Source organism: Myotis myotis, unplaced genomic scaffold, assembly GCF_014108235.1.
Source record: "Myotis myotis isolate mMyoMyo1 unplaced genomic scaffold, mMyoMyo1.p scaffold_m19_p_20, whole genome shotgun sequence".
NCBI lineage: Eukaryota > Metazoa > Chordata > Mammalia > Chiroptera > Vespertilionidae > Myotis > Myotis myotis.
In genome coordinates this window covers 12,060,019-12,087,682 of record NW_023416325.1, presented here as the reverse complement: position 1 = coordinate 12,087,682, position 27,664 = coordinate 12,060,019, and the positions used below count along the sequence as shown (strand labels likewise).

The 27,664-nt window shown below is 61.2% G+C and overlaps 1 protein-coding gene across 1 annotated transcript; it reads right to left on the bottom strand.

Annotated features, from left to right (window-relative positions):
- Positions 1 to 2,791: 2,791 nt before the first annotated feature.
- Positions 2,792 to 26,838, bottom strand: RTN4R (reticulon 4 receptor). The gene is made up of 2 exons (XM_036354247.1): positions 26,534 to 26,838; positions 2,792 to 4,473 (listed from the first exon to the last, which is right to left on the bottom strand). The coding sequence occupies exons 1-2, from the start codon at positions 26,553 to 26,555 to the stop codon at positions 3,074 to 3,076; spliced, it is 1,422 nt and encodes a 473-aa protein (XP_036210140.1). The 5' UTR covers positions 26,556 to 26,838; the 3' UTR covers positions 2,792 to 3,073.
- Positions 26,839 to 27,664: the final 826 nt, after the last annotated feature.

The following is a 27,664-nucleotide window of genomic DNA, read 5'->3' as shown; positions in this document are numbered from 1 at the left end:
GCGTGATCTCAACGAGCCAGCAGGGCCAGTGAGTGGTCAGGGTCGGGAGGGGGGGGGGGCGGGGAGGCAGGCGGGCCCTGAATCCGCTGCCCCGGGCCCAGCACTCCCGCCCCTCCCCGCCCCTCGCCAGCACTGGCTGATGGTGATCTCATCTCTTCCTGGGCTGTAAATATCACCCAAATGCTCCAGACTCCCAAATTGTCCTCCAGCCCGGGCCCCCTCTCCTGAGCTCAGCCCGCACAGCCTACGCTACACCCCCGACCAGATGTCTCCTGGGCCTCGGCAACAAGGGAGGCCGCTCCTCCCTGCATCCCACCTCAGGGACGGGTGCCCCGTGCCGGATGCTCGGGACAGACGCTGGAAGCCTGCCCACTGCCTCCACCTTTCTCTGGGTCTAACTCCAACTTGCCCACATCCCTCCTCATCCCCCCACCCCTCCCTCTGCCAGCCTGGCCAGACTGCGCACCCCTTGCCTCCACTGAGCAAGCCCCACTGCACACAAAGCAGCCGGAGGAACTTCTCAGGAAATCAGATCCCACCCTTGCCGTCTTAGGACACAGTCGCCAAAGCCTCAGGGACCCTGTGCACCGGCCCCAGGTCCACCTGGGCCCAGACATCCACCTGCGTCACCTTCAGTAGAACCGGTGGGCCCCTTGTTCCCATCCCTCACTGTGGCCTCGGTTTCTCCCTCCTTGGGGAGGGGAGGGTGCCCCCAAAGGATGGGCTGGGAGGACATGTAGCTGGGAGGCACGGCCCAGCAAAGGAAGCCAGCCACGTGGCCGCTCAGTGGGCCTGCAGCTTCCTGAGGTTCCAGCGGCCGGGGAGAGGCACCGGGGGCCTTAGGGGTGTCCTGAAGGGGGCAGATGTCTCTCAGTGCAGAGCAGGCTCAGCAGAGGGAGTGGACTTATCTTGGGAAGGCTGTAAGCTGAGGAGCCCGGGTGGGCCTCAAAGCCTTTTGCCCAATGGGTGTTTGTGGTTTCCTGGCTGCCAGGAAGGTAGTGGGAGACCAGGGGCTGCCTTGCCCTTCAAGAGCCCCACAGCCTCAGCCTGGAATTCGGCCCCCTCCCTGTCCCTAGCAGTTTGGCTGCATCTCCTTGGGCACACCAGGGGCTGCTCAGGAGAAAAGTGGATCAAGAAACTCCTGCTCATGCTCCCCCTGCCCACTCATGCCCAGGCCCAGGCTGGCAGACTCCCGGCTGTGCAGTCACAGGGACGGGGGGGCCAGGGAGTGCTGATGGTGGGCCGCCAGGCACAGGCCTGAGGCTGCCCAGAACATTGACACCAGAGTCCACAGAGCTGCCTCTTTGGAGGGGGACGCTGGGGTTTCCTGGGCCCAGAGGGGCTGGGATAGGAGCCCGTGTAGGGCCTGAGCTGCCCCTTCTGAGCCCAGAGCCAGGCGTTGGGTCTTGGAGCTGGGATGTGCCAGTGTCCACTGTGCAAAGGGGCAGCCTGCCAGGCCCACACAGAGGTGGGCAGCGCCAATGCGCCCAAGTCCAGGGTCTCCTGGAAGAAGAGATGGGGCGTGTGGGAAGCCTGGCTGAGGAGGGGTGAGGGCCAGACAGGAGAGGCAGGGCGCCTCCCCCACAGTACCCGGCACTGCTCTGGGCAGCGGGGAAAGGGTCTGAGCCCCACCGAGGGACAGAGGAGCTGGGCACGTTGCTGAGCACGTCCTCCCCTCCCCTCCCTCCCTCCCTTGGGCTTCCTTAGCCCCCGCGGCCCGCATGGCCATCTGGCTCCACCAGCAACACACCCCTTACTCCCTCCCCCAATCAGTGTTTTCCTTCCCCTGCTCCCCCGGGCCCTGCCCAGGAGGACGGGGTAGCCTCCGACACGTATCCTCTTTCCCTTTTGTTTCTGAGCCCTCACCACACGGGCCCGGAGGAAATGTGCATGTGCATATTTTTGCCTGCGCTGTTTGCATGCATGTGTGTGTGTGTACACGTGCGGGCCCTGCCCTGCCTGTGTGTGTGTGTGTGTGTTATGTGCGCATATATAGGGTGTCCCAAAATTCACGCAAGATTTGAATTTTGCATGAGCATTAACAACAACAACAACAACAAAAAATAAAAGCTTAATTTTTCTTGGTTTATTGAATCAGATTCTGATATCTGTTGCCCTTTGATTTCAATCCCTTCAATTTGATAAGCATTACCAAGTACCAATGATGGCCCAGGAGCAGGGACAATGAAGACCATGGCTTTGCGTATGTGCCAGCAAAGCCGTGGAGGCCATTTACCCAATGTGCTATTCCATACATAACCCTATACTTTGTACTTTATGAATCAATAAAAAATGTACAATTTTTAATTATAAACCTGTGTTTTCTATCAAAATTACTTCTTGCGTGAATTTTGGGACACCCTATATATGTACAGGGCCAGGCAGAACCACCTGGGCCTGTGTCTGGGTGTGCCATGGTGAAAGGGCGGGCATCCTGGGCACATGCTTGTGCAGGTGTGACTGCAGGTAGGGTGTGACCAGGAGCAGTGGTGTGAGGGGGCAGGGACCCCATGCGGCAAATGTCTCCACAAAGGCAGCGACGTCCAGCTCCCCCTAAATGCCGTTATCAGCTCAGCGTGGCTGGGGGTGGGCCAAGGCACCAGGCGTCTCTAGTGGTCACCATGGCTGCTGGGCTGAGGTGGTCTGAGCGGCCCACATACCAGGCTGCACCCCTCGTGTGGATGGAAACTCCTCCGTCTTGGGGCGTCTGTGTGGCTGTGACCAGGGCAGGACTACGCCTCCAGGGCCCTCCCCGTCTCTCACTGCCCACAGCACTCCCACTCTGAGGGGCCACAGCTTAAAAAAGAGCTCTTTATTCCACATTGCCCAATATTTTTACACAAGTAAAATAAAATGCATTTTTTCTGTATATCGCGGGCCGGCGGGAGGCAGTGTTCTGGAACAAACACTGCCGCTGCTCCCTGTAAACATGATGGAGTGGAGATGGGGGGTGGGGTGGGAGGCGTCCATCAGGGAGGGCCTGGCTCCCGGTGCTGGCTGGCAGCATGGAGGGGACCCCGTATGTACACACACCTGGCTACTGAGGAAGGCCTTGCTCTCAGTCGGGGGCTGGTCAGCAGGGCCTGAGCACGGTCCACAGCACCAGCGCCAGGCCAAGGGGGGCGAGGCTGCAGGCGAGGCCGGGAAGGGCACCTGAGCCCTCTGCATCTCCAGCGCCACTGCCCCCGCTGCCCGCCTGGCCCAGCCGGCACTGGCTGCGGGTGCGGTTCTTTCGGGAACAGCCTGGCCTCCGGCGAGGCCCCACGGTGGGCGGGCCTGGTGGCTCAGAGCCCTGGGGCCGCAGTCCGGTGAGAGGGGGCTCGGCCGAGCCAGGCAGGGTCCCAAAGGGGGAGTCGTTGATGTGCCTCGGGCCAGAGGTGTTGCCTGCGGGGCTGTCACCGGGCGGCACACGTCCCTTGAGTGCATTGCCAGCCGAGGCCGGACTACCGGCCTCCAGCACCGAGGCCTTGTCCGCGGCGTCCGGCTGGCAGCACTTGGGGAGCCCCAGCAGCTGCTCGTCGGCCGGCCCGCCAGTCCAGATAGCACGGGAGGGCCCAGCGGCCGTGGCGCAGCCTTCTAGGTCAGTGGCCGCCAGGCGCTTGAGGTCTCGACCAGCCAGGCGGCGGGGCAGGCTGCAGGGCAGCTCGGACGAGGAGCCGCGGAACTGCTGCAGCCAGGCCCAGAGCGGGCGCGCCCGGCAGTCGCACACCCAGGGGTTGTCGTTGAGCCGCAGGTACTGCAGGGCACGCAGGGGTGCCAGGGCCTCCGCGGGCAGTGCCGAGAGGTTGTTGGCGAACAGGTAGAGCGTCATGAGGCGGCCAAGGTCGCGGAAGGCGTGCGGGTGCACGCGGGCCACTCGGTTCTGGTGCAGCAGGAGGCGGTCGAGGCTGTGCAGGCCGCGGAAGGCGCGCTCGGGCACGCTGGGGATGTGGTTGCCATGCAGGAAGAGGTGCGTGAGGTTGCCCAGGTCTCGGAAGGCGTCGTCAGGCAGCGCCTGCAGCCCGTTGTCCTGCAGGTAGAGGTACTGCAGGGCGGCCAGGCCACGGAACAGGCCGGGGCCCAGCTCCTGCAGGCCGCAGCGGTCCAGGTGCAGCGTGTGCAGGCGGCCCAGGCCGCGGAAGGTGGTGGGGTCCACGGCGCGCAGCTGCGCGTTGTCGCTGAGGTCCAGCTGCTCCAGGAGGGCCAGGCCGGCGAAGGCGGTGGCGTCGATGTGGGTCAGCGCGTTCGAGTGCAGCCACAAGATGGTGAGGTTGCGGCAGGCACGAAAAGCGGTGGCCGGCACGTGTGTGATGCGGTTGCCATGCAGGAAGATGCGCTGGCTGGCCACGGGGATGTCGGCGGGCACGGCCTGGAGGCCCTGCTGGGGGCAGCCTGTTGTGACCTTGGGCTCGTTGTAGCACACGCAGGCTCCTGGGCACGGAGCCGCCGCCCGCCACACCTGCAGCCACAGCACCCAGGCCAGCAGCCGGCTCCCTGTGGGCAGAGGAGAGGGCGGTTAGCTGGCAGGGAGCCCTGTGTGGGTAGGGGTTGTGCGGGAGCCAGGCTGCCCCAGGACATGCTGTCACCCCGGGGAACTCAGGTTTCCTGCTGTACCTGTCACGTGGAACCTGCTAGGGCAGTGGTTGGCAAACTGCGGCTCTTTGGCCCCTTGAGTGTGGCTCTTCCTAAGCCTTAGGAGTCCCCTAATTAAGTGAATAACAATGTACCTACCTATAGAGTTTAAGTTTAAAACATTTGGCTCTCAAAAGAAATTTCAGTCGTCGTACTGTTGATATTTGGCTCTGTTGACTAACGAGTTGGCCGACCACTGGACTAGGGGATCATACGTTCCCTGGAAGAGGCTAAGGCCTCGGAGCTGGAGGCCAGTATTCCAACCTCGGTCAGCAATGTGCTCCACGAGCATGTGCCATCCACTGACAGCCCTCCAGGCAACATCTGGCCGGAGGCACATCAGCGACTCCCTGTTTGGGACCCTGCCCGGCTTGGCTGAGTCCCTGCTGACGGCACTGCGTCCAAGCCACCAGGGCTCCAGGCCACCAGGGCCCCAGGCCACCAGGGCTCCAGGCCACCAGGGCCCCAGGCCACCAGGGCTCCAGGCCACCAGGGCCCCAGGCCACCAGGGCTCCAGGCCACCAGGGCCCTAGGCCACCAGGGCTCCAGGCCACCAGGGCCCCAGACCACCAGGGCTCCAGGCCACCAGGACCCTCTGCCACAGGCCCTCACATGCCACCTTGGGCTTAGCCAGGTCCTGGCTGGGGCCCCCTTGCAGGCCTCCCAAGATGGACACGCCCCTGCAGATACCATCTCGGGCTCCAGCAAACGCTGGGCTTTCTTGCTGTCCCTGTGGGTCCCAGCCCTGTCCCCTGCCCCACAGGCCACAGGCCAGGCTGGGGGACAGGCTCTGGCAAACACTCGAGGGCCGGACTGGCAGTCCTTCCGAGGAGCCCTGAGCTGAGGCTCATGCTCAGGCCTGCCAGGCAGTCTGCTGCTGGGCCCTCTTAGGCTACAGGAGGGGCAGGGCTGTGGCTCAGACTCTGTGCCCCGCCCAGGCTCCTGGAGACACTGAGGCCCAGGGCTGCCCCAATTCGGAGGAGGCCTCCCGCCACAGGGAGCTGTGCTTAATGAGGAAACTGCAGGCACCGGGCGGAGCCCCCAGCGGTCCTCCTGCAGGGGCCCGGGGTTCCACCAACTGGGTCCCAGCAACCCTATCACAGGATCCGGAGACTGGACGCCTGAGGGCAGGTGGGTCCAGGGCTCAGAAGGGCGAGCCCCCTCCAGGCAGGCTGCTCCCTCCTCGACACTCCCAGCGGCTTGGAGAGCTTCCTGCCTTGGCGTGGAACACCTGCAGTCTCCTCTCTCAGCCTCATCTGCCGCCTGCTCTCCTCCCCAGGTGAGCAGCTCACTCCTGCCCAGCCCAACAATCCTTGCACAACCCCAACTGCCCGCAACCCTCCTGCCCAGACACATGCTCAGCGAGATCTACTCCAGCCCCAGGGGGCTACACCCCCATTCTTCCTCCCCCATTGAGGGGCCAGACACACCTGGGGCCTCACCTGTGACCTACACTAGGCAGGAGACCCCTCCAGGGGCGATGCATCCAGCCCTGGTCTCGCCAGTTAAGCGCAATGCCTATCATCCCGCCATCAGCGCTCCCCTCTTTGAATGCTGAAGGTCCTCTCTGCCTTCAGGAGTGAGTCTATTAAAATGTGACCCCCCCTGGGAGGGTTAGGGCTTATCAGCTAACATGTGAGTTATCAGCTAACACCTGCACTGACAGCGAACACCTTCCTTGGCAGCTAGCTAAGCACAGGATTCTGCAGACACGAGCAGGGCTAAGTGCTGGGGCTGGAGCCAGGAGGGAGGAAGGAGAGGACCATAGGCTAGCTTCCCCCACCCCGAACCATGACCTTGGGGCCCCCCACCCCTGCTGGGTCCTCTCTGCCTGGGCTGGTCCAGACACTCATCTGAAGCTCAGAGCCTCAGCCAACTGGCATGTACAGTGGTCACCAGGGATGTGCCTTCCTGGGCTCTGGTCCCCAGGTCCTGGATGCCCCCTCCCCACAGTCGGGGGACCTCCTCTGTCCCCTGTCAGCTGCTGGGGACCTGGCAGCCTCAGGATGGGGATCCAAAGAAGCAGGCCTGGCCCAGGACCCCACCCCCACCCCAAGCCCTGGGCACCCCTCCTGGCTGGCCATGGGCTGGAGGCGGAGGGGCACCCTGACTGTTGTCTATTTGCACAGCTGACACCCCCTCCGGCTCTCCTCGCAGAGTCTCCTGGGGAAGTCAGGCCTCGTGATGCCAGCTCCCACCAGCATCTCACCTGCTGTCACGGGATGTAACTGTGCTAGGAAAACACACTTCCTGTTTCTGAGACCTCGGTGGAAGAGCAAGACCTGGGTGGGGGGAGGGGGGTGCAGGTACTCACCAACCGGGCCAGGCTCTGCACCTCCCTCAGCACCGAGGGCAGGCCTCATCGTGACCGTGCCATGCCGCCAGCCGCACATGCCACAGACCAGGCTGCACGCCGACCCGCTCTGTCACCAGCCACCCGTCATGACCACGCCTGCCACATCACCTGCCCAGTGCCGTGGCTCCCAGGCCTGCAGCTATGGTTTGTGAACTTGGTTGGTGTCAGGTTTAGCTGACCTCCCCAGCATGGGGGCCGGCCGCTCTGGCCTCCAGCCCTCGCCTCCAGCCCTCGCCCGTCTGGGCCCCCAGGAGACTTGAGCTTGGGGCTATATCCGCTCTAAGAATGCTCTGAGCAAGGTTCCCGGGCTTGGCTGCCCCGCCCTGGGAGTGGTTGGCAGAGCGGCCAAGTGGCCCAGCCCTGCCAGGAAGCGGGCATCAGGCACAAAGACGCGGCTCCATTCTCGCTGAGCCAATTGCTTTCCAGAAACCAACTTCTGAGGCTCAGTCCTTCTGCACAGACCCTGCTGTCAGCGCTGGAGCGGGTGGTGGGCTCTCTCCTCGCAGCAGCTACAGTAATTGGCTCCAACCCGGCCCCCCTTGGGGCCTGCCCGCTGGTCTCCATGGCAACCCCTCTGCTGAGCAAGCATAAGGGGGCATCTTTTTATGAGATAATCAAACCCAACTTTGCAGTGTGGGTTCATCTTCCCAGCAGGGGGTGGGGGGATACCGGAGACCAAGCGGGGAAATGGGAGGGCATCTCCTGACCCCACCCCAGGGACTGGACCCAGTCACTCACCTGACCCCTCCCACACCCACGGTGGACTGCCACCCTGAGAAGGCCTCCCCATCCCATCCGTCTCCTGTCCCCCCATCCCATCCTTCCACCTGTCCCCTCAGCCTCTCCCTCCATCCTGTCCTCCGTCTTCCCTGGCCTCTGCAGCCCCCTGCGCCAGGCCTTTCTGGCCTCTAGGTCTGCCCTCTCGCTGGTCCCATCTGCCCATCAGAGGCCCCAGGCTGCACCCTGTCCCACCTGCCCACCGGCTGCAGCCTGGTCGCCTGCCTGCCCTCAGCCTCATCTCCCATTTGTGCCAGCCTCACTGGGTCCTGGTCCTCAGTGAGCACCCAGTGCCAGTGTCCCTCCAGGCACGTGTGGTGAGAGAACAGCCCTGCTGCGCTCTGGCTCACACACACGGGAACCACGGCGATAACAGGAAACCAGATGACAACACGCCCCTCCAAAGCCCCTGTGGCCGTCATGACCCCACACCAGGCTGCCAGGCCCCCTGAGCCACCCACAAACCCAAACCAGTCCCTCAGGCCTCCAGGCCCCCTGAGCTACGTGCAAACCCAAACCATCCCTCTCCCGCCATCCCTCAAGCCTATTCTCTTTCCTCAGGCCTCAGCGCAGCGCCCTCCACGTGGAGCGGCTCCTGCCTTAGCCCAGGTCTGGCTCAGAAGCAGTGGGCACAGGGCATGGTTGGGGGAGGACTGGCCACTCCTGCCTGGGGCAGGGGTAAGACAGTGACCGGATTCTAGATAGGACCCCTTCTGTCAGGGCAACCAAACTGGAGCTGGAATGACAGCTGAGGAGGCCATGGATCCAACGGCCCCAGAGCCTGGGAGGCATCAGGCCTGGGCGTGGCCCTGCAGGACACGCGCACAGTTCACCCTGGTACGGCGCCTGCTCAGCAAACGTTCCCCTTCATGTTGGGACAGGGGGACAGGGAACCTGGAGAGGTACAGGGAGGGGAGAGGAGGGAGGTGGAAAGAGGAGGAATAGGGAGGGAAAGGGAGGGGAGCCAGGAGGGGTAGGAAAATCCGGGGACTCACCACCAGCCGCAGGGCAGCAGGCAGTGGGCAGGTGGCTGCTGAGATCAGCAGCTCAGGAGTAGGATGGCCAGCCAGGGGGCTCTGGTGTGTATCCTGGCCCCCGCAACTCCAGGGTCCCCCAGCCTGGGCTGAGGTACGCAGGGGTGCAGCTCCCCTGAGGTCCCATGGGGATGCCTTTGCCCCCACCCAGTGAGGCTACAGAGAGAGCCCAGGGCTGGCGGCCTTGGAGTCCCAGAACATTGGTTCAGTGCCCCCCCCATGCCCGCATCCCCGCACCCCTCCCCCCCCTCCCCGTTTCAATGGTTCCACACTGCAATGGGGTGGCAGAAACTCCCACCTCAGGGGCTGTTATGAAGGTCCGGCAGCTGGTATAAAAGGTGTGAGTCAGAGCCGCATAAGAATCAGTTTTCTTTTCAGTATCATGAGCCCATTTCACAGATTAGGAAACAGAGGCAGCAAGTAGTTAAGACCTAGAGAAAGTCTACAGTGGTTCTCAACTTTCTGGCCCTTTAAATACAGTTCCTCATGTTGTGACCCAACCATAAAATCATTTTCGTTGCTACTTCCTAACTGTCATGTTGCTACTGCTATGAATTGCCATGTAAATATCTGATAGGCAGGATGGTTTTAGGCGACCCCTGTGAAAGGGTCGTTCGACCGCCAAAGGGGTCGCGACCCACAGGCTGAGAACCGCTGAGGAAAGGTGGGAGAGTGAAGGAGCTGCAGCGCGTCCATCCCAAGCCTGAAGAGTGGCCACTGTGTGACCTCAGCAGGAATGGGGCCCGGGCTGTGAGGACGTGGACAGGTGCCAGGGCACCTGGCTCCCTCCTGTGTCATTGGTGGCTGTGAGGAGACATTTCTAGGAAGGCTCTGAGCTGTTACCTGCTCCCCCCACCCCAGCCCCCACCCCCACCCCCCGGCACGGGAGGCTGGGGTCAGTAGGCTGTAGAGGGGCTGGACAGCTAGAGCACAGCCAGGACATCAGTCAACTCAGGACCCTCTCGAGCACCAGAGCCATCCGTGAAGGGTCACGGCACCGACCGCAGTTACCAGGCAGAACAGGAGGCCATAGCTCAGCACACTCGGCCAGAAATAGCTCCGGTCGGGGGTGGAGCCGGTGGTGTCCACATGCTGCAGAGGGTCAGGGCAGCGCTGTGCTCGCACTCCTGCCCTGTGCCAGCCCTCCACCAACCAATCCTCTGCCTTCCATCTGTCCCCACCTCAGTCTTCGCTCGCTTCTCACACTCGCCACCCACCTTCCGCCCGTCCTGGGGCCCGCAGGCATGTGCATGGGCAGCGTGCATGCTCATTGCACTTCTCAGGCCCTTCCCCGACTCCAGGTGCCAGGGGAGGGGGGGGGAGAGTGGCAGCAGCTCCAGTGGGGGGCAGCCCACCCTGGAAGGGGTGTGGCTGACACCCCTGTTGCCCGCTGTGCCCTTATTGATCTTCTCAGGGCAGTGGCTGCAGGAGTGGGTCTGGTCCATATGGGCCAAGTCACCGCCATGGCAGGAGGGTGCTGGAGCCAGGGCTGGTCAGTTTCCGGCCAAGCTGTGTGCAGTGGAGGAAACTGAGGCAGAGCCTGCCCGCTGTCCCACTGAGACTCAGGCAGAGCTGGCAAGACCGGCCTCCTGAATGCACTTGGGCACAGGTGGACCCAGGGCCAGCAGGCCAGGCCCAGGCTGGGCCCGTCTGTCTGCTAACTCTCCGAGAGGTCTAGCTTATTTACCCATTTTACAGTTGAGAAAACGATTTGGGTGGGGGAAAGCCGCTTGCTCACAGCCCCTGGGCTAGGAGCATTCCCAAGGTCATGGCGCCAGGCCCATGAGAGACCTCGCTGGGCAGTGAAGAGTTAAAGCTCCCCTACCCCCACCTTACCCATCATCCTCACCTCAAACCCAAGCTCTATTCCCCCTCAAAATTTCCAGCCAGTACCACACCTGGGAGGGCAGCCCAAGGTCCCTCTCAAGTCAAGGAAACTGAGATTGGCTGGGGAGGGGCCTGGCCCACCTGAGAGGTGGAGGCCGGAGGGAACGCCCTGTGACTGGGGCCTCCCTCACTCACTCACTCAACCTTCACTCACTCGGCCAAACGCACCAGGTGCTGTGCTGGGCACTGAGGCCTGAGGCCAGGATGAGACCCTGACTTGTGACAGTGTGACCCAGGAGTAGGATGAGTGCAGGCGGTCACCCTGACCTGCAGCATGTGCCACGTGGGGGATTTAAGGTGTCGCAGAACCTTGAGCTGTCTGCAGATGTCAGAGGATGCCAGGGGAGGCGGCCTCGGGCCCACTGCCAGGGTCAGGGTCCAGGCAGATGGTCTGATGATCAGGATCCTTGGCCTGGAGACTGGGACAAGGCTGGCCTGCTGGCCTGGAAGGCTCTGGAACCTCGCCCTGTCCAGCCCACAGGTCTCCAACTGCCCACCTCCCATGGCCCGCGCTCCAGGGAGCCCCACGCTAGGGGCTGAGGATACTAGCATCTGGGGGTTCTGCCAGCTGAAGATCTGTCCACCCCAGGGACTTGGCCAGCATCCCTTCCACGCTATCAGGCCACCAACACACACCTGCTGCTAATTACCTGGAGAGTTCTGTTTCCACAACCAGCTCATCAGTTTCTTGGCTAATTGATTCTGACAGTCATCAGAGGATTGAGACCCCAGAGAACACTAACGGTAAACCGGCCGGTGGCTGACATGCCCCTGAAGGGGGGGCGGGGGGAGGCCTCAGGAAAGGGGCACTCCTGGTGCTAGGGCCTGTGATCTGCCTTGCTACACACTTGCCCCCACTCCCAGCTGCTCGCCCTGACTCCTTCCCATCGCCAGTGCCAACAATGCTGGGTCCTTCCCATCCACCCATCCCTCTTCTTCCCAGGACCCGGCATCTGCCACCTACACAAAGCTGACCGACCTTGTGAGGCCCAGAGTGCACAGTCTTGTGAGGGCAAAGTGCAGGAGCACACAGTCAGGCTGCACACAGTAGGAAAGCACACCCGGAGTGCACGCTACATGAATGCACACTGAGGGTACCTATTCGGGCACATGCTATAGGAAGGCATCATTGGGGTGCATGCTGTAGGAACACACACTCGGGGCTCACGCTATAGGACCGCATACTTGGGGTGCGTGCCATAGGAGTACACCATAGGAGTGCACTCTTGGGCCTTCTGTTGCCGAGGCCTGGGTGGGTCAGGGCCCAGAGGCAGCGGACAGCAGAGGGGTTGCTGTGGCGAGGCGGGGCTAACCTGGGAGCCCCTCCCAGGAAGCAGAAGAAGGCTGGTGGAGGAGAAGACTGGAGGGCATATCCCCACATGCTCTCAAGCCCTTGGCACTTGTCAAACATCACCAACAAGGCAGGCAGGCAGGCAGGCGGCCTCTGCTTGAGCAGGATTTATTCTGCTATGAAAAGACAAGTGCAGCCCTAACCGGTTTGGCTCAGTGGATAGAGCACTGGCCTGCGGACTGAAAGGTCCCAGGTTCGATTCCCGTCAAGGGCATGTACCTTGGCTGCGGGCACATCCCCAGTAGGGGGTGTGCAGGAAGCAGCTGATCGATGTTTCTCTCTCATCAATGTTTCTAACTCTCTATCCCACTCCCTTCCTCTCTGTTAAAAATCAATAAAATATATTTAAAAAAAAAAAAAAAAGACAAGTGCAGATCTTGGGAGGCCCTTGTCGCGTTGCCCTCTGGGGTCAGCCCCTCTTGTCTCTCAGCCGTCTGAGACCAGCCCCAGTCTGGGTGGAGCGGCTGGACTGCAGCCCTTCCGAGCTGTCCCAGAACAGCCGAGCTCTCACGGACACGGAGCAGGGGGCTCAGGGGCTCTGAGACTGAGCTGGGGTTTGCAAAGGTGGGAGCAGCCCCGTGGAGCCCATGGAGAAGCCCCGTGCGGACTGGTGAGCGTCAGGGGTGGGGTGCTTTCCAGAGAATGAGGGTTTCGAGGCAGAGAATGACCTTCACAGCCTGAGATTCTCCCATTGGAGTCACCACCAGCCAAGGCCAGGCGACCACCGTGTTCAGGTGGCGACACTGCAGCCCTTGTCAGAGCCAATGGGCCCTCGAATCTTCTATTCCAGTGGTTCTCAACCCTCTGGCCCTTTAAATACAGTTCCTCATGTTGTGACCCAACCATAAAATTATTTTCGTTGCTACTTCATAACTGTCATGTTGCTACGGTTATGAATCGTCATGTAAATATCTGATATGCAGGATGGTCTTAGGCGACCCCTGTGAAAGGGTCGTTCGACCGCCAAAGGGGTTGTGACCCACAGGTTGAGAACCGCTGTGGCATCCAGCATTTCGTGGCAAATAACGTGTTGTGGGCGGGCAGTCCCACCTGTGTGCTTCCTGTGGCTGCTTTAGAGCTGCCCAGCGGAGTGGAGTGGTCCGACACGCCATGCAGCCCACGCAGCTGTAATTATTTAGTACTTGGCCATTTAGAGAAATAGTGTGCCCACCTGGCTTGTGATGGAAGCGTGGCGAGCGCCTGCAGAAGGTGGGGGCTGCTGCCTTCACCTTCACCACGGCCTCACGGAGTCACTCAAACCCCCACCCAACGAAAAGGAGACTGAGGGTCAGAGAAGGCCACTGTCCGGCCGAGGCCACAAGGCAGGGATGGATGGACAGGGCCTGGCAGCATCTCATGGGGCTGGAGGGTGGTGAGGGGAGGAGGTGAACCTGAAACGGCCCGCAGGTCAAAAGAAAAACAAGTATTTGGCTAAAGAGGCTGTGGGAGGGCTGGCCATCGAACGCGCGGGAGAGGACAAGTTAAAACACAGACAGAACCAGAGTGTCTGTGAGGAGAGAGGGAGGATGGCTCCGGGCACCGGGCACCAGGAGGAGGCACCGGGAGGAGGCACCAATCCCCAGACCCTGCTGGGGAGGAGGAGGGTGATGCTTCAGGGAGACGTGTCTATGGGGAGGTAGTTTGGGGGGGGGGCAGGGGGCTCTGGGGCCACAGCCCCTCCACACCAATCCCGCCACCCCAGGATAATGTGCCCTCCTCTAGGGAGTCCGCAGCTGACCGCCACCCCTGCAGTGGACCGGCATGCTCTGGGCTCCTGACCCCCACAGGGCCTTGTCCTCTGCCCAAGCCTTCTGTTCCCTGGGCTGCTGAGGCGGGGGCCCTGGGGTCTGAGCTTTGGGCTCCATGCACCCCCTCCCCAAGTGGCTGGGGAAGCTGCTGACCCACACTGAGTCTGCTGCCTGCCAGTGACATGAGGATGATGATGGGCCAGCCCCCGCCTCCCTGGGGCCCCAAGATGCCTCCAGCCTGGAAACCCCATTAAGCACCCACACCTGGGGCCCAGCTCTGTGGCCAGAGAGTTCTGCCTCCCCAGAGGCTGGTGTGGGCCTCTGCTAATCCGACCCGGTCAAGCCTGTCTCAGGTGAGGAGCCCAGGGAAGTGAGGCCCAGCTTCAGGGGTGGCACCCGGAGCCTTGCTGATTGTCTGCTTGTCTCAAGGCGGCTCCAGCCTGGCCTGGCGGTCCTGCTCCAGCCAGGAGAGGCGGTGTCAGGGTGGGAGGAGGGCGCAGCAGCCAGGCTCAGCTGCAAGCAGTGCCTAGAGCCATTTCCCCGCCTCCACCAAGCTCAGCCCCAGCAGAGAGAACAGACTCGCAGACAGGCCTGGAGCTCTCCCTCATGAGAGAGTCCTGTCTGCCCTTAGCACTGAGTCAGGTTGCTGCTGCTTCTCAGGCAACCCTGGCACACTCGGGGCTCCACCTCCCCACCCACCCACCCACCACCCATGTGGGAGACGTGTTCATCCCTGAGCCCCACAATGATGGGGACGGGATACACGCTGAGAGGCGCAAGGAACAGGTGATGGGCTGCTCCCCTGAAGAAACACCCAGAGAAAGGGGCGCCCCTACTGGGGCTCCTGCCTGGTGGCCCAAACCCTGCCAGTCTCAGCAAAGCATCCGGTCCCCTTTAGTGCTTCCCTAGTAGGTGTGGCCAGGAAACGAGGAGTTTGGAAAAGGCACCAATGGAGACAAGAGGGAAAATGGCTCTAGGACGCCAAGGCAGTGCGGCGGGAGGAACAGATACAAGTTCGGGAAATCTAATCAGTGTCCTTGTAGGGATAGAAGAGGATTTAAAACAAGAACAGGGTGCCACGAACAAGGAGCCATCGGAAAACAGGAAGAGTGCCTGGAAGTTAAAAATAGAATTGCTAAAATAAAATAAAAAATCAATAGAAGTGTTAGAAAACAAGGTCAAGGAAGTCCTACAAAAAGAAAAGTGAATGAGAAAGAGGCGGGGGGGGAAATGATGATATTCCGAAGACAGATATACAGGTCCAACATCTGTACATGGGGAGTTTCAGAAACAGAAAATAGAAAAAAGTTACCAAAGAAATAATACCAGAAAATCTCCCAGAGCCCAAGGCCTGGTCCTCCACTGGGCAAGTGCCTAGCACAACAAATGACATTCACAGCGTGATCTGAGGCCTCGGGAGGCCGGAAGCACCCAGACTAAACCTGGCACCAGGTTTCTCCATAGCACACTGGGCGCCCATCTGTTCATTGCTATGGCTTTAAAACTGCGAGGAGGAACTGTTTTCAACGTGGAATTCTGGACCAGGCCAAGGCAGCTTGAACTGATTGCTAACATTGAGGACTAATAGAATGATTCTTCACTGTGCCTTCCCTAGAGAGCTAGTGGGGATGTGCTTTCGCTAAAATAGGACATAAACCCTGAAGGAGGAAAACACGGGGCCCAAGAAACATTGGGTGACGAAGGGAAGTCCTGGGAGCTGTGAGGGGTCCATAGCTCCTTGGTCCAGGTGGGGACAGCAGGACAAAAGCCTGGGGTGAGACCTCCTTGCGGTAAAACCAGAGGCCCAAGAGAATGCCTGGCGTGAAGAGTGAGCACAGGGGAGTGGCAGATAGGACAAGAGAAAAAAAAAGACAAAGTCAACTGTAAACTCCAGGAAACACAAAAGGCCACACAAGAGTAGCGAAGAGCATTTATTGATGTGACCTGAGCTTGGAAACACTGGTTATGAATTAACTGAAGGTAGCAAGACAACCGCCCTGGGGAGTGTGCTAAGGAACAGGGAGCTGGGGAAGGAGCCGTGGCAATGTGAAGGTAACCACTGGGAACAATGAAGAATGAGGCAACAGTGGCTGCCTTCCAGGAATGCAAACCGATGTTCCAGACCAGCCTCTGAGGGCTGGGCGCAGGTTTTAACTTTGAGCGAGATATCATTGACCACAGTGTTGTCTTTCTAAAAAAGGCTGCACTGAAATCTCAGAGGTAGGGATAAATAGAAAGGAGAAAATCAAGCGTGTCTGCCGAAGGTGGAGGCGAACGTGGGTCAGAAGTAGGTGTCTCCCAGGTGCAGGAGAAAGTGGGGCTGAGAGCTCCAGCAGGGCGTGGCCTGGTGTCTGGTACAGGGATGAGGCCCCACACGCTCCTCTTCAGCCCCTGCTCAGCCAAGGGTGGCCAAGTTCGCCTCCCACGCTCCCCACCCCCTCTCCACGTCCCCAGGGATGATCAGGCTCTTGGCTCCAGAAGCCTCTGAGATCCAGACATTTAAAGGGATAGCTTCCAGCCTGAAAGTCCATCTGTGTGCTTGGGCCTTCCACAGTCCTGCCGCCACTCCCCCTGACCTCTCCTCACCTCTGCCCTGCTCCCATCTCATAGATCTGAGCCCCCAACCCCAAACTCAGGACCCTCAGGCCCAGGGGAGGGTTCTCCGTGGCCGTGGCGGAGCACAAACAAGCTTCCTTTGGCTTCTGTGAGGGTCCTAATCATGTCTCTGCAACTGAACCCACAGCGCACAGGCAGGGGCGACGTGAATAAGTAATTGCTCTTTTATTAACAAGTGATAAATTATTCCCATATGATGGTATGTGATAATTCTTCCTTATTTGAAATCAATTTGGGATGGAAATGGTTGGCGGCTTCTCACCATCGAGGGTGGGAGAAGAAGGCGCCGCTGCCTCCTGGAAAACAGGTCAGTGTATTTCGGCTACTTCCTGAGGCTGATGCGCCTGGCGCTCCAGGCTGCAGAAGGGGGTCGGCTGCCCTGGGGGCGGAGCCAGGCAGGATGGCCTCATTTTCTCAGCATTTGCCCTGGGGACAAGTAAGAGGTCAGTGCAGGTACCCCAGCATGGTCTCTCCCCACCCCCACACCTGCCGGAAGCTCCAAAAGAAGCCTGGACAGCCCCATAACACCCAGGGCACAGATGTCCCGGGGAGCCAAGGATCAGGCTGGGGGAGGAGCCCCCAAAGCCCAAGGCCTTGCGGGGACCACCACAGGCATTGGCAGCCATGGCTGGGCCATCAGGGATTGGGGGATGCATCTGCAGGTCATATTCCATTCATTCCCCCATGGAACCCTGAGGGCCAGAGCAGCTTGACCTTTCACCCCACAGAGGACCCAGCTGACCTCCCATACCCCCCTGCCCCGTAGGCCATGGCTTGACTTTATTAAGCCTGAAAAGGCATTGGCCTTTCCCCCCAAAATGTTCCTAATGGTTTCACAACACCCTGCCCCATCTGCGTTCCCCATTCCTTCCTGCTCTAGCTCAACGCAGGAGGTTCCAGGCATAAGCCCAGGCGCAGGTCAGACAGACCTGGTTCCCCGCCCAGTGCCCCTGGCAGACCCAGCCTGCTCAGGGCAGTGCCGTTGGCCCAGGCCTCGGCACCTCTTCTGGTTAAAACCCTGCAACCCACTGGGCAGGCAGCCAGCTGCCTCCCTCCCAGGTCAGGCCCACAGGAAGCCAGACCTCGCCTACCCACCCCCCTTCAGCTCCTCCCCAGCTGCCTCCCCCACAACCCTAGGGCTGCAGCAGACCCATGAGGCTGGGGCACCCCGAGCCCAGCCACTATACCCAGCAAAGCTCAGATACCACCAGTGACCTTGGCCTCTCAGGTCTGTCATCTGTGAAATGGGAGGTTGGGTCTGAGAACCTGACAAAATCTCCAGGGGTGGGGGAACTTTGGTGAACCACCCCAGGGTCCCAAAACACCCCCACCTCCGTCCACTGCCAAGGAGCCCCCTACACCCCACACCTTGCTGATCCATTTAACAGGTGCTGGCGCTGTTTGCTTCTATCAGTTGCTCCTAAGGGCTTCATGGGGCAGCACCACAGCTGGTGACCAGCACACAGTGGGAACTCCACAAACGCTTCTCATGTGAATGCAAGAAAAACCCACCACTACAGGCAAGTTTCAAGGTTGTGCAGACAGCATTCCCTGGGGATGTCCAGGCCAGGAGAATCCATGGGGCACTGGGTGATTCGATGTAATGAGGTCCTGAGGTGGGATCCCGTAATGGGATGAGTCCTTCTAAGAAGAGATGCAGGAGAGCTGGTTTTCATTCTCTCCACGTGAGATCCAGCAAGAAGGTGGCTGTCTGCAAGTCAGTTAGAGAGCCCTCACCAGAACCTGACCTTGCTGCACCTGGTCTCAGATTTCCAGCCTCCAGAACTGTGAGAAGAAATGTCTGTTCTTTAAGCCACCCTGTCTGTGGTATTTTGTTATAATACCTGAGCTGATTAACATAACTCCTTTCTTAAAATTCTGCTGTATTTCTCCAGATTTCCTGTAATGTACACAAACCGGTAACATCGGAAGTATTTTTAGTTTGTTCTATTTGGTCGTGTGTGCTGAACTGGACGGGGCAGCCCTGCCCTGGAAAAGGTGGGTGAGGCTATCCGAGGGCAGCAGCATCCCTCCCAAAAGCCCAGTGCCTGGAGTCCCTGCCCAGGGCTCTGCCTTAGTGGGGCCTCAGGCAGGTCTCCCAACCTCTAGGAACCATTCCCTCACCTGGAGAGTGGAGATAACGAGACCCACCTCCCAGGGGGCAGAGAGACCACACAGCTCCCGGGAGCAGGCGCACAGTGAGTGCACAGGAAATGCCCAGCCTGCCCACCCTGCGGGAGCATCCAAAAAGTGCCTCATGTCGCCCCCAGCGGACCACGGTCCCCATCTGACTGAGGGGAGGTCAAGTCACAGTGAGAAAGGGCACGCTGGTGCCTAAGCCAGCCTTACCCAGGCCCTGGCAGGCAGGAGCACTGGGCCTCGCCTTTGCGGAGGTAGCACCCTCAGGGATGCCCCCTCTGTTCTCAGACACACACCCTGAAGGGTTCTCCTCCCCAGAACCCCTCCCACACCTGTTCCCCTCCCACACCACAGTCTGGCCCGAGGGGTCCTGCATGAGTGAAATGCCGGGGGTCTTGACCCTGCCTGGGCCTCAGGGCAATGTGGGGACAGTGAACACAGTGGGCCACCTGGGGCTGAAGCCCCTCCCTCCCTAATCCCCACGCCTGGGCCCCTTGACACTGAAGAGGATGGACATGCCTATTCAGGCTTCCTGTGATCTAGAGGTGCGGGGACACGGCTCAGTGGGGAGACTGCCACACACACACACACACACACACACACACACACACACTGCCGCCACCCACCTCAGGCCACCCCAGGAGCCAGGCCAGGCTCAGGCAGCAGGTGAAGAATGGAGTCCATTAGGGCCACCATCTGTCTGGGCCATGACGGGGCCTCTCGGTGACATCCAGGAGGTATGTAGATAGAATATTTTTATGGGGAGAGTTTTTCTCTTGCCAATTTTCAAACAGGAAGCCAAACACTTGTCACACCTGTCCCCGCGTCAGCCTCTGCCTGACATAAATTGGGGCCGAGGCAGGGAGATGAAACACGGCCTGGACACGCTGGGGTGCGAAGCCACGTGTCACTCAGCCGGGAGCACACGGAGCAGCGGCCTGGCTTCCTGCTGAGGCTGGGCCGGAGCAGCTCCACCACATCCACTGGCCCAAGAGCCCTAGCCCCCCCCCCCTCTGCTTTTCTCTTGGCCCCCACAGGCTCTTCATCTGACCCCCATCTCCCTCCTCCTCTAGGGCCAGCCTGGGCCCACCCAGAGGCCTCAGCACCCAGCCCCATGCAGTGGACTGTCCCAGAGTCTTCGAGCTTCTGCTCCCTCCATGGTCCCCTCCCCCTCAGCCAGCAGCTCCAGCACTATATATATATGTGTGTGTGTGTGTGTGTATACACACACATATATATATACATATATATATATATGTATATATATAAAATTAAAAGAGAAGGGAGAGAGATATAGACACATCAATGATGAGAGAGAATCATTGATTAGCTGCCTCCTGCACTCTCCCTACTGGGGATTGAGCCTGCAACCTGGGCATGTGCCCTGACCTGGAATGGAACCGTGGCCTCCTGGTTCTTAGGTCAACACTCAACCACTGAGCCACTGTGGCTGGCATCCAGCACCTCTTTAAGACCCAGGGCCAGTGTGACTTGGGGGGTCCAGTGGCGGCCCAGGCCTCAGAGTCCTCACCACCCTGCCTGCACCCACAGAGTACGTTTCTCTTCTGCGGACCTTGTGGGCTTTGGGGTGTCTCCTTGGAACCGGAGGACCTTTAGGGTAGAAGGTGTCTCAAGAATCTAGGATTCTGCTGCCTGACACAGGGCTGGCCTGAACATAATGCTGGAAAGCACTTGCCAAGAGGATGGAGGGAGAAGTGAGTGACCTTCGGGGACCTGTCTGGGGCTCTCCCCAGCCGCCACCCTGAGTGTGCACCCTGGCTAATCCCACCAAGGATGGGAAGGGCCCTCCCCCGGGGACGATGGGGGGGGGGGGTGTTACCTTCCAGGCCACACATCAGACCCTGCCATGTGGGGAAGGCCACCGTGTGTTGGGGTAGGGGATGCTCACTGCGCCAGAGGGACAGTGACAGTCCTGTTGCCTTTTCAGTTGGCCTAGGGATCTTGGCCTTGGCTCCCAGGGAGACCTACCAGCCCAGTCTCTGCCAGGCTAACCGGCCACGTCTCACATGGCCTCATCCCTCGGGAAGCCCCGGTAGCTGGGCAAGGGCAGGACCAGCCAGCTCTGTGCTCTCTGAGGACAAGGGCTGGGTCTGGATGTGTCCTGGGAGAGCAGGGAGGCCTCCCAGGGCAGAGGGAGGGATGTGGACAGCAGAGAGCAGGGGGGAAGGAACTTGGCAGGCTCTGGGATGAGTGGGGTGGGCACGAGGACCACTCCAGGTTCCTGGCTGGGGTGCTCTGTGGAGGCAGGTGCTGAGCTTCCTGGGTGACCTTGAGCCCCACAGCTCTCCTGGCCTTTCTCTGGAATTCTGCTTCGGGCCACATCTTTGGGGATGGGAGGTGGTTCTGGGCTGGAGGCCATACCCCAGGGGTAGGTGGCTAACCCTCCTGCTGCCCAGCCCACACCTGTCCAAGGCCCAGGCAGGAAAAGGGGCCGCCCCCGCAGGAAAAGGGGCCGCCCCCGCCTTCCCCACCCCCCACCCCCAGCAGCACGAGTGCAAAGAGAACTGTAAGCACAGTTCCTCCTCCACACAGTCCTGGCTCCCTATGCCCCGGTCCTCACTTAGGTTGGACGGACCTACTGTGTGCCTGGAGCTGCCACAGGATGCCACCAGCCAGCCAGCCACCCCCGCTGGTCATTACACAGCCCTTCCCTACTTCCTCCAGAGCCCGGCACCCGACATGCCTGGGATTTGGAGTGTTTTCCCACCCACAAAGGCACTGAGTCGGTCAGCAGCCCTGGATTACGAATGAGGCCTCTGGTGACCAGGAGAGGATGGGTGCTGCCCAAGGTCACACAGCAAGCTGACACTGCACAGGCTGATCCAACAGCTGCCCAGACTTGGAGGGGAGACCGCTGGCAGGTCCCTGAGCCTGCCCCATCTGGGCCCTGGCAGCAGGCGAATAAAGGCAACACCTCAACAAGGTCACAGTGGCTGGCTGGGGCAGACTGAGGACATGATGCTGGGCTCAGGCAAGTGAGGGACAATCCAGGAGGGCTCCTGGGAGGAGGTGAGTGTCCCGGAGCCCCACCTTGGCCTGAGCCCCTCGGCACTCCACCCGCTTCCTCGATGGGCCCCTTACCAGCTTCAGCCTCAGCCTGACATTTCCCGTGACATTTGCTGCGAAGAAATAGAGTCATAAACCCAAAGGTTAAATTTGCACATTGCCTCACACTGCCAGGAGAAGTGCAGTCCCTCCACCCCCCAGGTGCGTGGCTACAGGGTTTGTGCAGGATGGCCCGCCCATTCCCAGCGCCCGAAGGTCCCTTTCCCAGTCCTTCCCAGGTACCTCAGTCACCTTTTCCCAAAACAAGTTTGTGGGCACAGCAGGCCCTGAAGCATGCTGCACAGGGGTCCCACCCTACTGGCAAACCCGAAGCCCTGAGACCCCCTCTGGTACAAGGAGCTCCGTCAGCACCACTTAACCCAGCTGTCCCAAATCTGCTTGACTACGAAACCCTTGTTCGATCCCCACCAACATGCCTTGGAACTTCAATTCCACGCAGCAGGATCTGTGGCAGCCAGGTAGGAAGGCCGGGTGCTGACCGGAGGGCTGAGGGGCATCCCCAGGGCACCAGGTGGGCTGCCTGAACCAAGCCGGGCCAGCTCCTGACACCCTAGCCCCTCTACCCGCGCTCCCCATGTCCCCATCGGCCCAGTTCCGCCTGCCAGGCCCACCTGGTCTCTGCCCAGGCAGTACCTCCCCACCATTCCTCTGGCAGGCCTGCCCGCTGCCCTGCCTTTCAGATACACCTCCGAGACCTGGCTGTCCTTCCTGTGTGTGTGTGTGTGTGTGTGTGTGTGTGTGTGTGTGTGTCTGGTGGGGGCACGAGGTTGTGGGAGGGTGCCTGATGGCTCCTCCTCCATTCTCCCGCAGGAGGGCAGAGCTGCAGGCCCACATGGAGACAGGGCTGTCAGGACAGCTGCAGGGTGAAGGCAGAGGCTACGGGAAGGGGCCAGGAGAGAGGTGGCTGGAAGTGCCAGGGCTGGAATCCTGATCAGCATGGAAGCATATTCCCTCACTCCCAGAGAAAAACGCAGAATCCGCCCTGGAAAGGTTGGGAGGGGTTGGGATCCAGAGAGGGGGTATGTGACCACACCTCCGGGGACCTCATGGGGCCTCCATGTGTGGCGTGTACCTCCCATGCCCAGCCCCACAACCACGGGCAGCATGAGAGGCCAGGGCAGGTTCATAGAAATAATGGCGCATCCTCAGGAAGGGACTCTGCACACACCACTAAACCCATGATGCACAGGAATAGTCCCAATGTGCAAAATGTTTAAAATACAGCGACAAAAGAAGAAACTGCAGCACAAAACACCCGTATGGTGGGACCTGGCAGGCCCACGCACTCCAGGGATGGTGCCGGAAGATGCAGGGGTGTGGACAGCATGCTGTCCTCTGGCTAAGCCTCCATTTGCGGCTCTGTGACCACCTGCCCTTCAAAGAATTTAGTCCAATAAACTCAGGAGGCCCAAGGTCACATCCCTTTAACGGCCTGGCTCCGCGTAGGGTCTGACAGTCCAGGAACGAATGAATGAATGAAAAAAATGAATGCATAACTGAATGAGAGCATGTGTGGGGGATCTGAATGAGCAAACAGTGTCTGGGATTGGGCCGTTCAAAGGTGCAGAAGAAGGCAGGCCACAGGGCAGGGGACACGGAGGGGTGCAGAGGATGCAGAGGCTGGGCCCTGAGAGGTCAGCTGTGGGTGGGGTAGCCAGGCAGCATCCTATGGACCTTGAGGCCCCGGCCCTGGGTGGCCACAGAGGGTCAAGCAGCCATGGGGGTGACGGGGTCCTTGGTCAGGGCCTACCAGGCTGGGGATGGGGCACATGAAAGATACTGACCAGGCACAGTCAAAGGCCTTCAGGATCCCCACAACAGAACCCCACACTCACTGACACACTGGTTCCCTCACACACCATTCACTCATTCAATAAACTCACTCATTCATCACGGAACACCTTCTTGCATTGTGTTCCTGACCCCTTTCCAGATGCACAGACTGAGGCTCCGTGGAGACTTTCTGGCAACAGGCCCAGGAGAGCAGGGATCTCATCCCTGGTGGGGGTAGATTCCTTCCACTCCACCAGCCAGGACCCTCCTGGTGCTGTACCAGCTGCCAGAAATGTCTAAGCTATGAAGCCATGAATTCAAGGCCCGGGCAGGCAGCAAAGGAGGGGCTTGCGCTGCCTGTGGGTGAGCAGGAGTTTCCGGCCTGGGGCCAGCAGAGGGAAGATGCAAGGGAGTCAGAAACAGTGGGAGAGGCACAGCACAGGCCCTGGCCTGCCCTCCGCCTCCTGGGACAACAGAACTTCCAGAGCCCAGCACAGCCCACAAGCCACAAGCCCTCTTGCTTGTGCAGACCCCCTGGGCCAGGCTGTCTTCCCTGAGCCTCTCCGTTCCTCTCCTCCGGGACCACAGGGAGAGGGCCAGTCCCGACGACACGACCCCGGCTGCCCATGATTCTTTCATAGAGAGAAACTGAGGCTCCGGGGTTCTGCAGGCTTCCTGCTAGTGAGGGGCAGCGCCCGTGTGGGAAATAATGTAGGTGGCTACTGACCACCTCCCATAGTGTCCTCTCCCTCCCCGCTCACCTACCTGCCCATGTTCCCCTCTCCAATTTCCCTTGCCTGTCAGGGGCCTTTGTTTCCCCCCTCCGTAAATGGGCAGGAGGGAGGGGCCCTGTTGGCAGTGCAGGAGCTCCAGAGGACTTCCCTACATGGGAATGGCTGACGGGGGTGGGATGGTGGTCTTTCGGGTATTTTGAAGGTAAGAGACCTGTGGTCAGAACTCAGTGGGGGCCTCGGCCTTAAAGTGCCCCCAGCAACCACTGAGGGAAGCCTGATCACTGGCCCATGTCACAAATGAGGAGACTGAGGCACGGAGTGGCGAACTGTCACACTCAAGGTCACAGCCCCCAGCGGGTGGCTGAGCCAGGACCCAAATCCAGGCCGTTGCTGTCCTGCCATCCCACACTCAGGAGCCAGGAGCCATCGCCTGTCTCGGTCCTCGAGTGGGAGCCTGCTTCTTCCGCACAGATGGAAAGACAGGCTGAGACAAAGGGGCGTGGCCAGCCTCACTGCCTGTCCCATCATGGGACCCACCCTCACACACCTTATAAGAATGACTGGCTTGTCCCCATTCTACAGACGAGGATACTGACGGTGGCAGGGGAGCCGGCGCTGTGCCTCTGCCTCTCTGGGCCCCGGCCTGGAGTCCTCCTTCCCACAGCGAGAGGGAGTCACCAACACCCTTATCTCAGAGCCCCACACCATACCATGGAGAGACCGAGGCACTGGGGGGCCCCACACCATACCCGAGGTCGGTGACACCTCACCATGGAGAGACCGAGGCACGGGGGGCAAAGGCTTCCTCAGGTCACCCTGGGTCAGCCATGGGGAGGGCACAGACCTGCACCCCGCTGAGCTGAGCAGCAGTCACTGCTGAGCATGCCGGGCGTCTGGCCAATTTGTCCCTGTGTTGACCTCCAGATTTGAAATGGGCCTTCCCTGCCCAGGTGGGTCCCAGCCCCCATCGGCCACCACCTCCCTGTCATGGGGGAAAAGGAGGAGTGTCCGGGAGCCCTTGCACCTCACACCCTGGGTCGGGGCACCAAACTAGCCCCCAGCACACATTCCCAAAGCCTCTGCTGCAGATTTGGGCAGAACCCGGCCACAGCCCACCCAGGCACACAGGGGCACCTACACCCAGAAGGAAAAAAGGCGCATGCTGATGTGTCCACAGGCACATACGGTCATGCGTGCAGACACACATGTTCACACGCATGCCCAGTTACACATACACAAACAGGCCTGAGGGGCTGTGGAGGGGAGACTCCGGGGACAGGGGGCTGGCGGACAGAGTGGGACCAGGATCCTGTAGGCGGTTTCTCGCCTCCTCTATCTGTGAGCTCCAGCTGCCCAGAGCCTCCCCCTTAACACGTGCATGTAGGCACAGGAGTGGGTCCTGCTGGGGGGCGCCAGCATGTGCTAAGCATGGAGATCACAGCAAGCATGCTATGGACATGTGTGTGTGGCCTTGGGCATGCAGCTGGGGGCGATGATGCCGGGATGCATCCCTAGCATGTGTGCACGTGCACACTGGGGCAGCCTGGCATGTGTGTGCACACGCGGTATGCAAGGGTGCAGCCCTTGCAGACACGTGCACGTGTAAGAAAACGTGTGTGCAGCCTGCGGCATTGTGGACATCAGCAGGGCAGCCCGTGGGGGTGCCAGGGGAGCACTCTTCCGGCAGAGCATGCAGTCGGGTCCCCAGCCCCCACTCTCAGGACTTCATACCAGGTAGGGGGAGGGGTCCCATGAGGGCTTCCAGGGATGAGGCATTGTGAGCCCCTCGGCCCAACCCGCAGGGGCCCTTAGGCTGCGGATATGGGGGCTTGGCTGCCTCCTCTCATGACTGGCCCCCTGGAGGGGCAGCGCAGGGCTAACCCCGCACCCCACCCCTCTGCTGTTGCCAACACCCCCATTCATGCCGCTGCGGCCTGACCCCAGAGACTGGAGAGGGGGAGAGGTCCTGAGTTGAGTCCAGGGGGGGCAAGGGTGGAGGCGGTTAATGCCCCCAGCCCTGCTAGGTACCACGTTTCTGCACACATGGTCATTAACCCCTTCGTGGCCGGGATGCTCCAAGGCTGGACCGCGCCCTTACAGTTGGCAGCCTCCACCCCGGCCCCGGCCCCGGCCCCGGCCCCGGCTTCAGAGGCCACCCCGAGCCGCCGCCTCTGCCTCCGCCGCCGCCTCCAACTTTCCCGGGAAGCGGCAACTTTTCCTGCTGCCGCGGGCTCCGCCCTCCCGGGGCCGGGCACCCGCGGCCCCAGTCGGCGCACCACTGCGGTGGCCCTCCCCGCCGCCGGTGACCCTGCCGCTGGCCTGGGCAGCGGGGACCAGCGGGCCCTGCAGCTCTGGGACCCCCTACTCCCCGCACCCAGCGCCCCACCCAGCGGCCGGCTCGCGCGCGGCGCAGCACTCACCTCCGCCGGGCGCCTTCTTCATCGTCGGGGTCGGGCGGGGCGCGTCGGGGACCGAAAGTCGCTTCGGGGCCGGCGCCCGTCTCCCCGCGGCCGGGTCCGCATCCAGGCGCCGCCGCTCCGGCCCGGCCCCGGCCCGGCCGCGGGACGAGGCTGGGTGCGCTCCGCTCCGCCGGTCGGATGAACTGGCGGCGCCGCGGAGCGGAGGGCGAGGGCGGCGGCGGCGGCGCGGATCCGGAGCGGATGAATGTTTTATGGGATCATGTGGTCTGACGCGCGAGGAACCCACCCGGTACCCACGCCGGCCCGGCCGGGGCGGGGCGGGGCGGGGGCGGGGCCTCGCGGCGGGCGGGGCGCTCACCTGGGCGCGGGCCGGGGCGGGGCAGGGGCGCGGGCGGCGCGGGGCTGCCGGGCGGGCGGCGCCCAGACGAGGGGCGCAAGCTGGGCCGCAGGAGGCGCTCCGCACGCCCGTTGCACCGGCGCCGCGCGGCCCCAGACAAAGGCGGCGCATTTCTGAAGAGGCGGCGGCCCCTACAGGCGGCCGCGGGGATGGCGGCCTTGGCCGGAGCGGGCTGGGGGCGCGGGCCCGAGGGCGTGGCGGCCCGGGTTGGCCAGGGTGTGCGGGTCCCCAGAGTGGCCAGCCACCGCTTAGGGCTTGGTCTGGAGTCCTGAGGACGTGGGTGGGAGAAGAGGTGCCTCTGCTCGGCCCGCTCCCTTTCCCGCCTTCACTAAATTCTGGAGCCCCGCAGCCCCGCAGCCCTTTGCTGGAGTGGGATTGCTCTACTTTCCAGTTCAAAAACAGGCTCAAAGCTCCAGAGACTTCTGAAGCCCCTCACCCAGGTGTTCCCGGCGGCTTTAGGCTGGGGCCTGGGTTTCCCAGCTGCCACAGGTCGGTGGGTGGGCATCAGGCACTGCGGGCTGTGGGACCGGTGTCCTTTGCCCCTTGGTCAGCACCTTGGCCAGCGCCCTCCTCGTCTTTGCGCCGCCCGCCTTTGCAGCCAGCCCATTGGATGACTCCGGATGTTGGCTGTAGGCGTTGGCTGGGGTAGGTAGGTGTGGAGGCAGAGGGGCAGCCTAGCAGGGCTGGGTGACAGGCCAGTCTGCCTCCAGCAGGGCATGGCTCACTGCTCAGGC

Coding starts and splice junctions, on each gene's coding strand:
- RTN4R (XM_036354247.1), bottom strand. CDS start 26,555: ATGAAGAAGGCGCCCGGCGGAG. Junction 4,474..26,533: donor GAAGAAGGCGCCCGGCGGAG/GTGAGTGCTGCG, acceptor CTCTGCCCACAG/GGAGCCGGCTGCTGGCCTGG.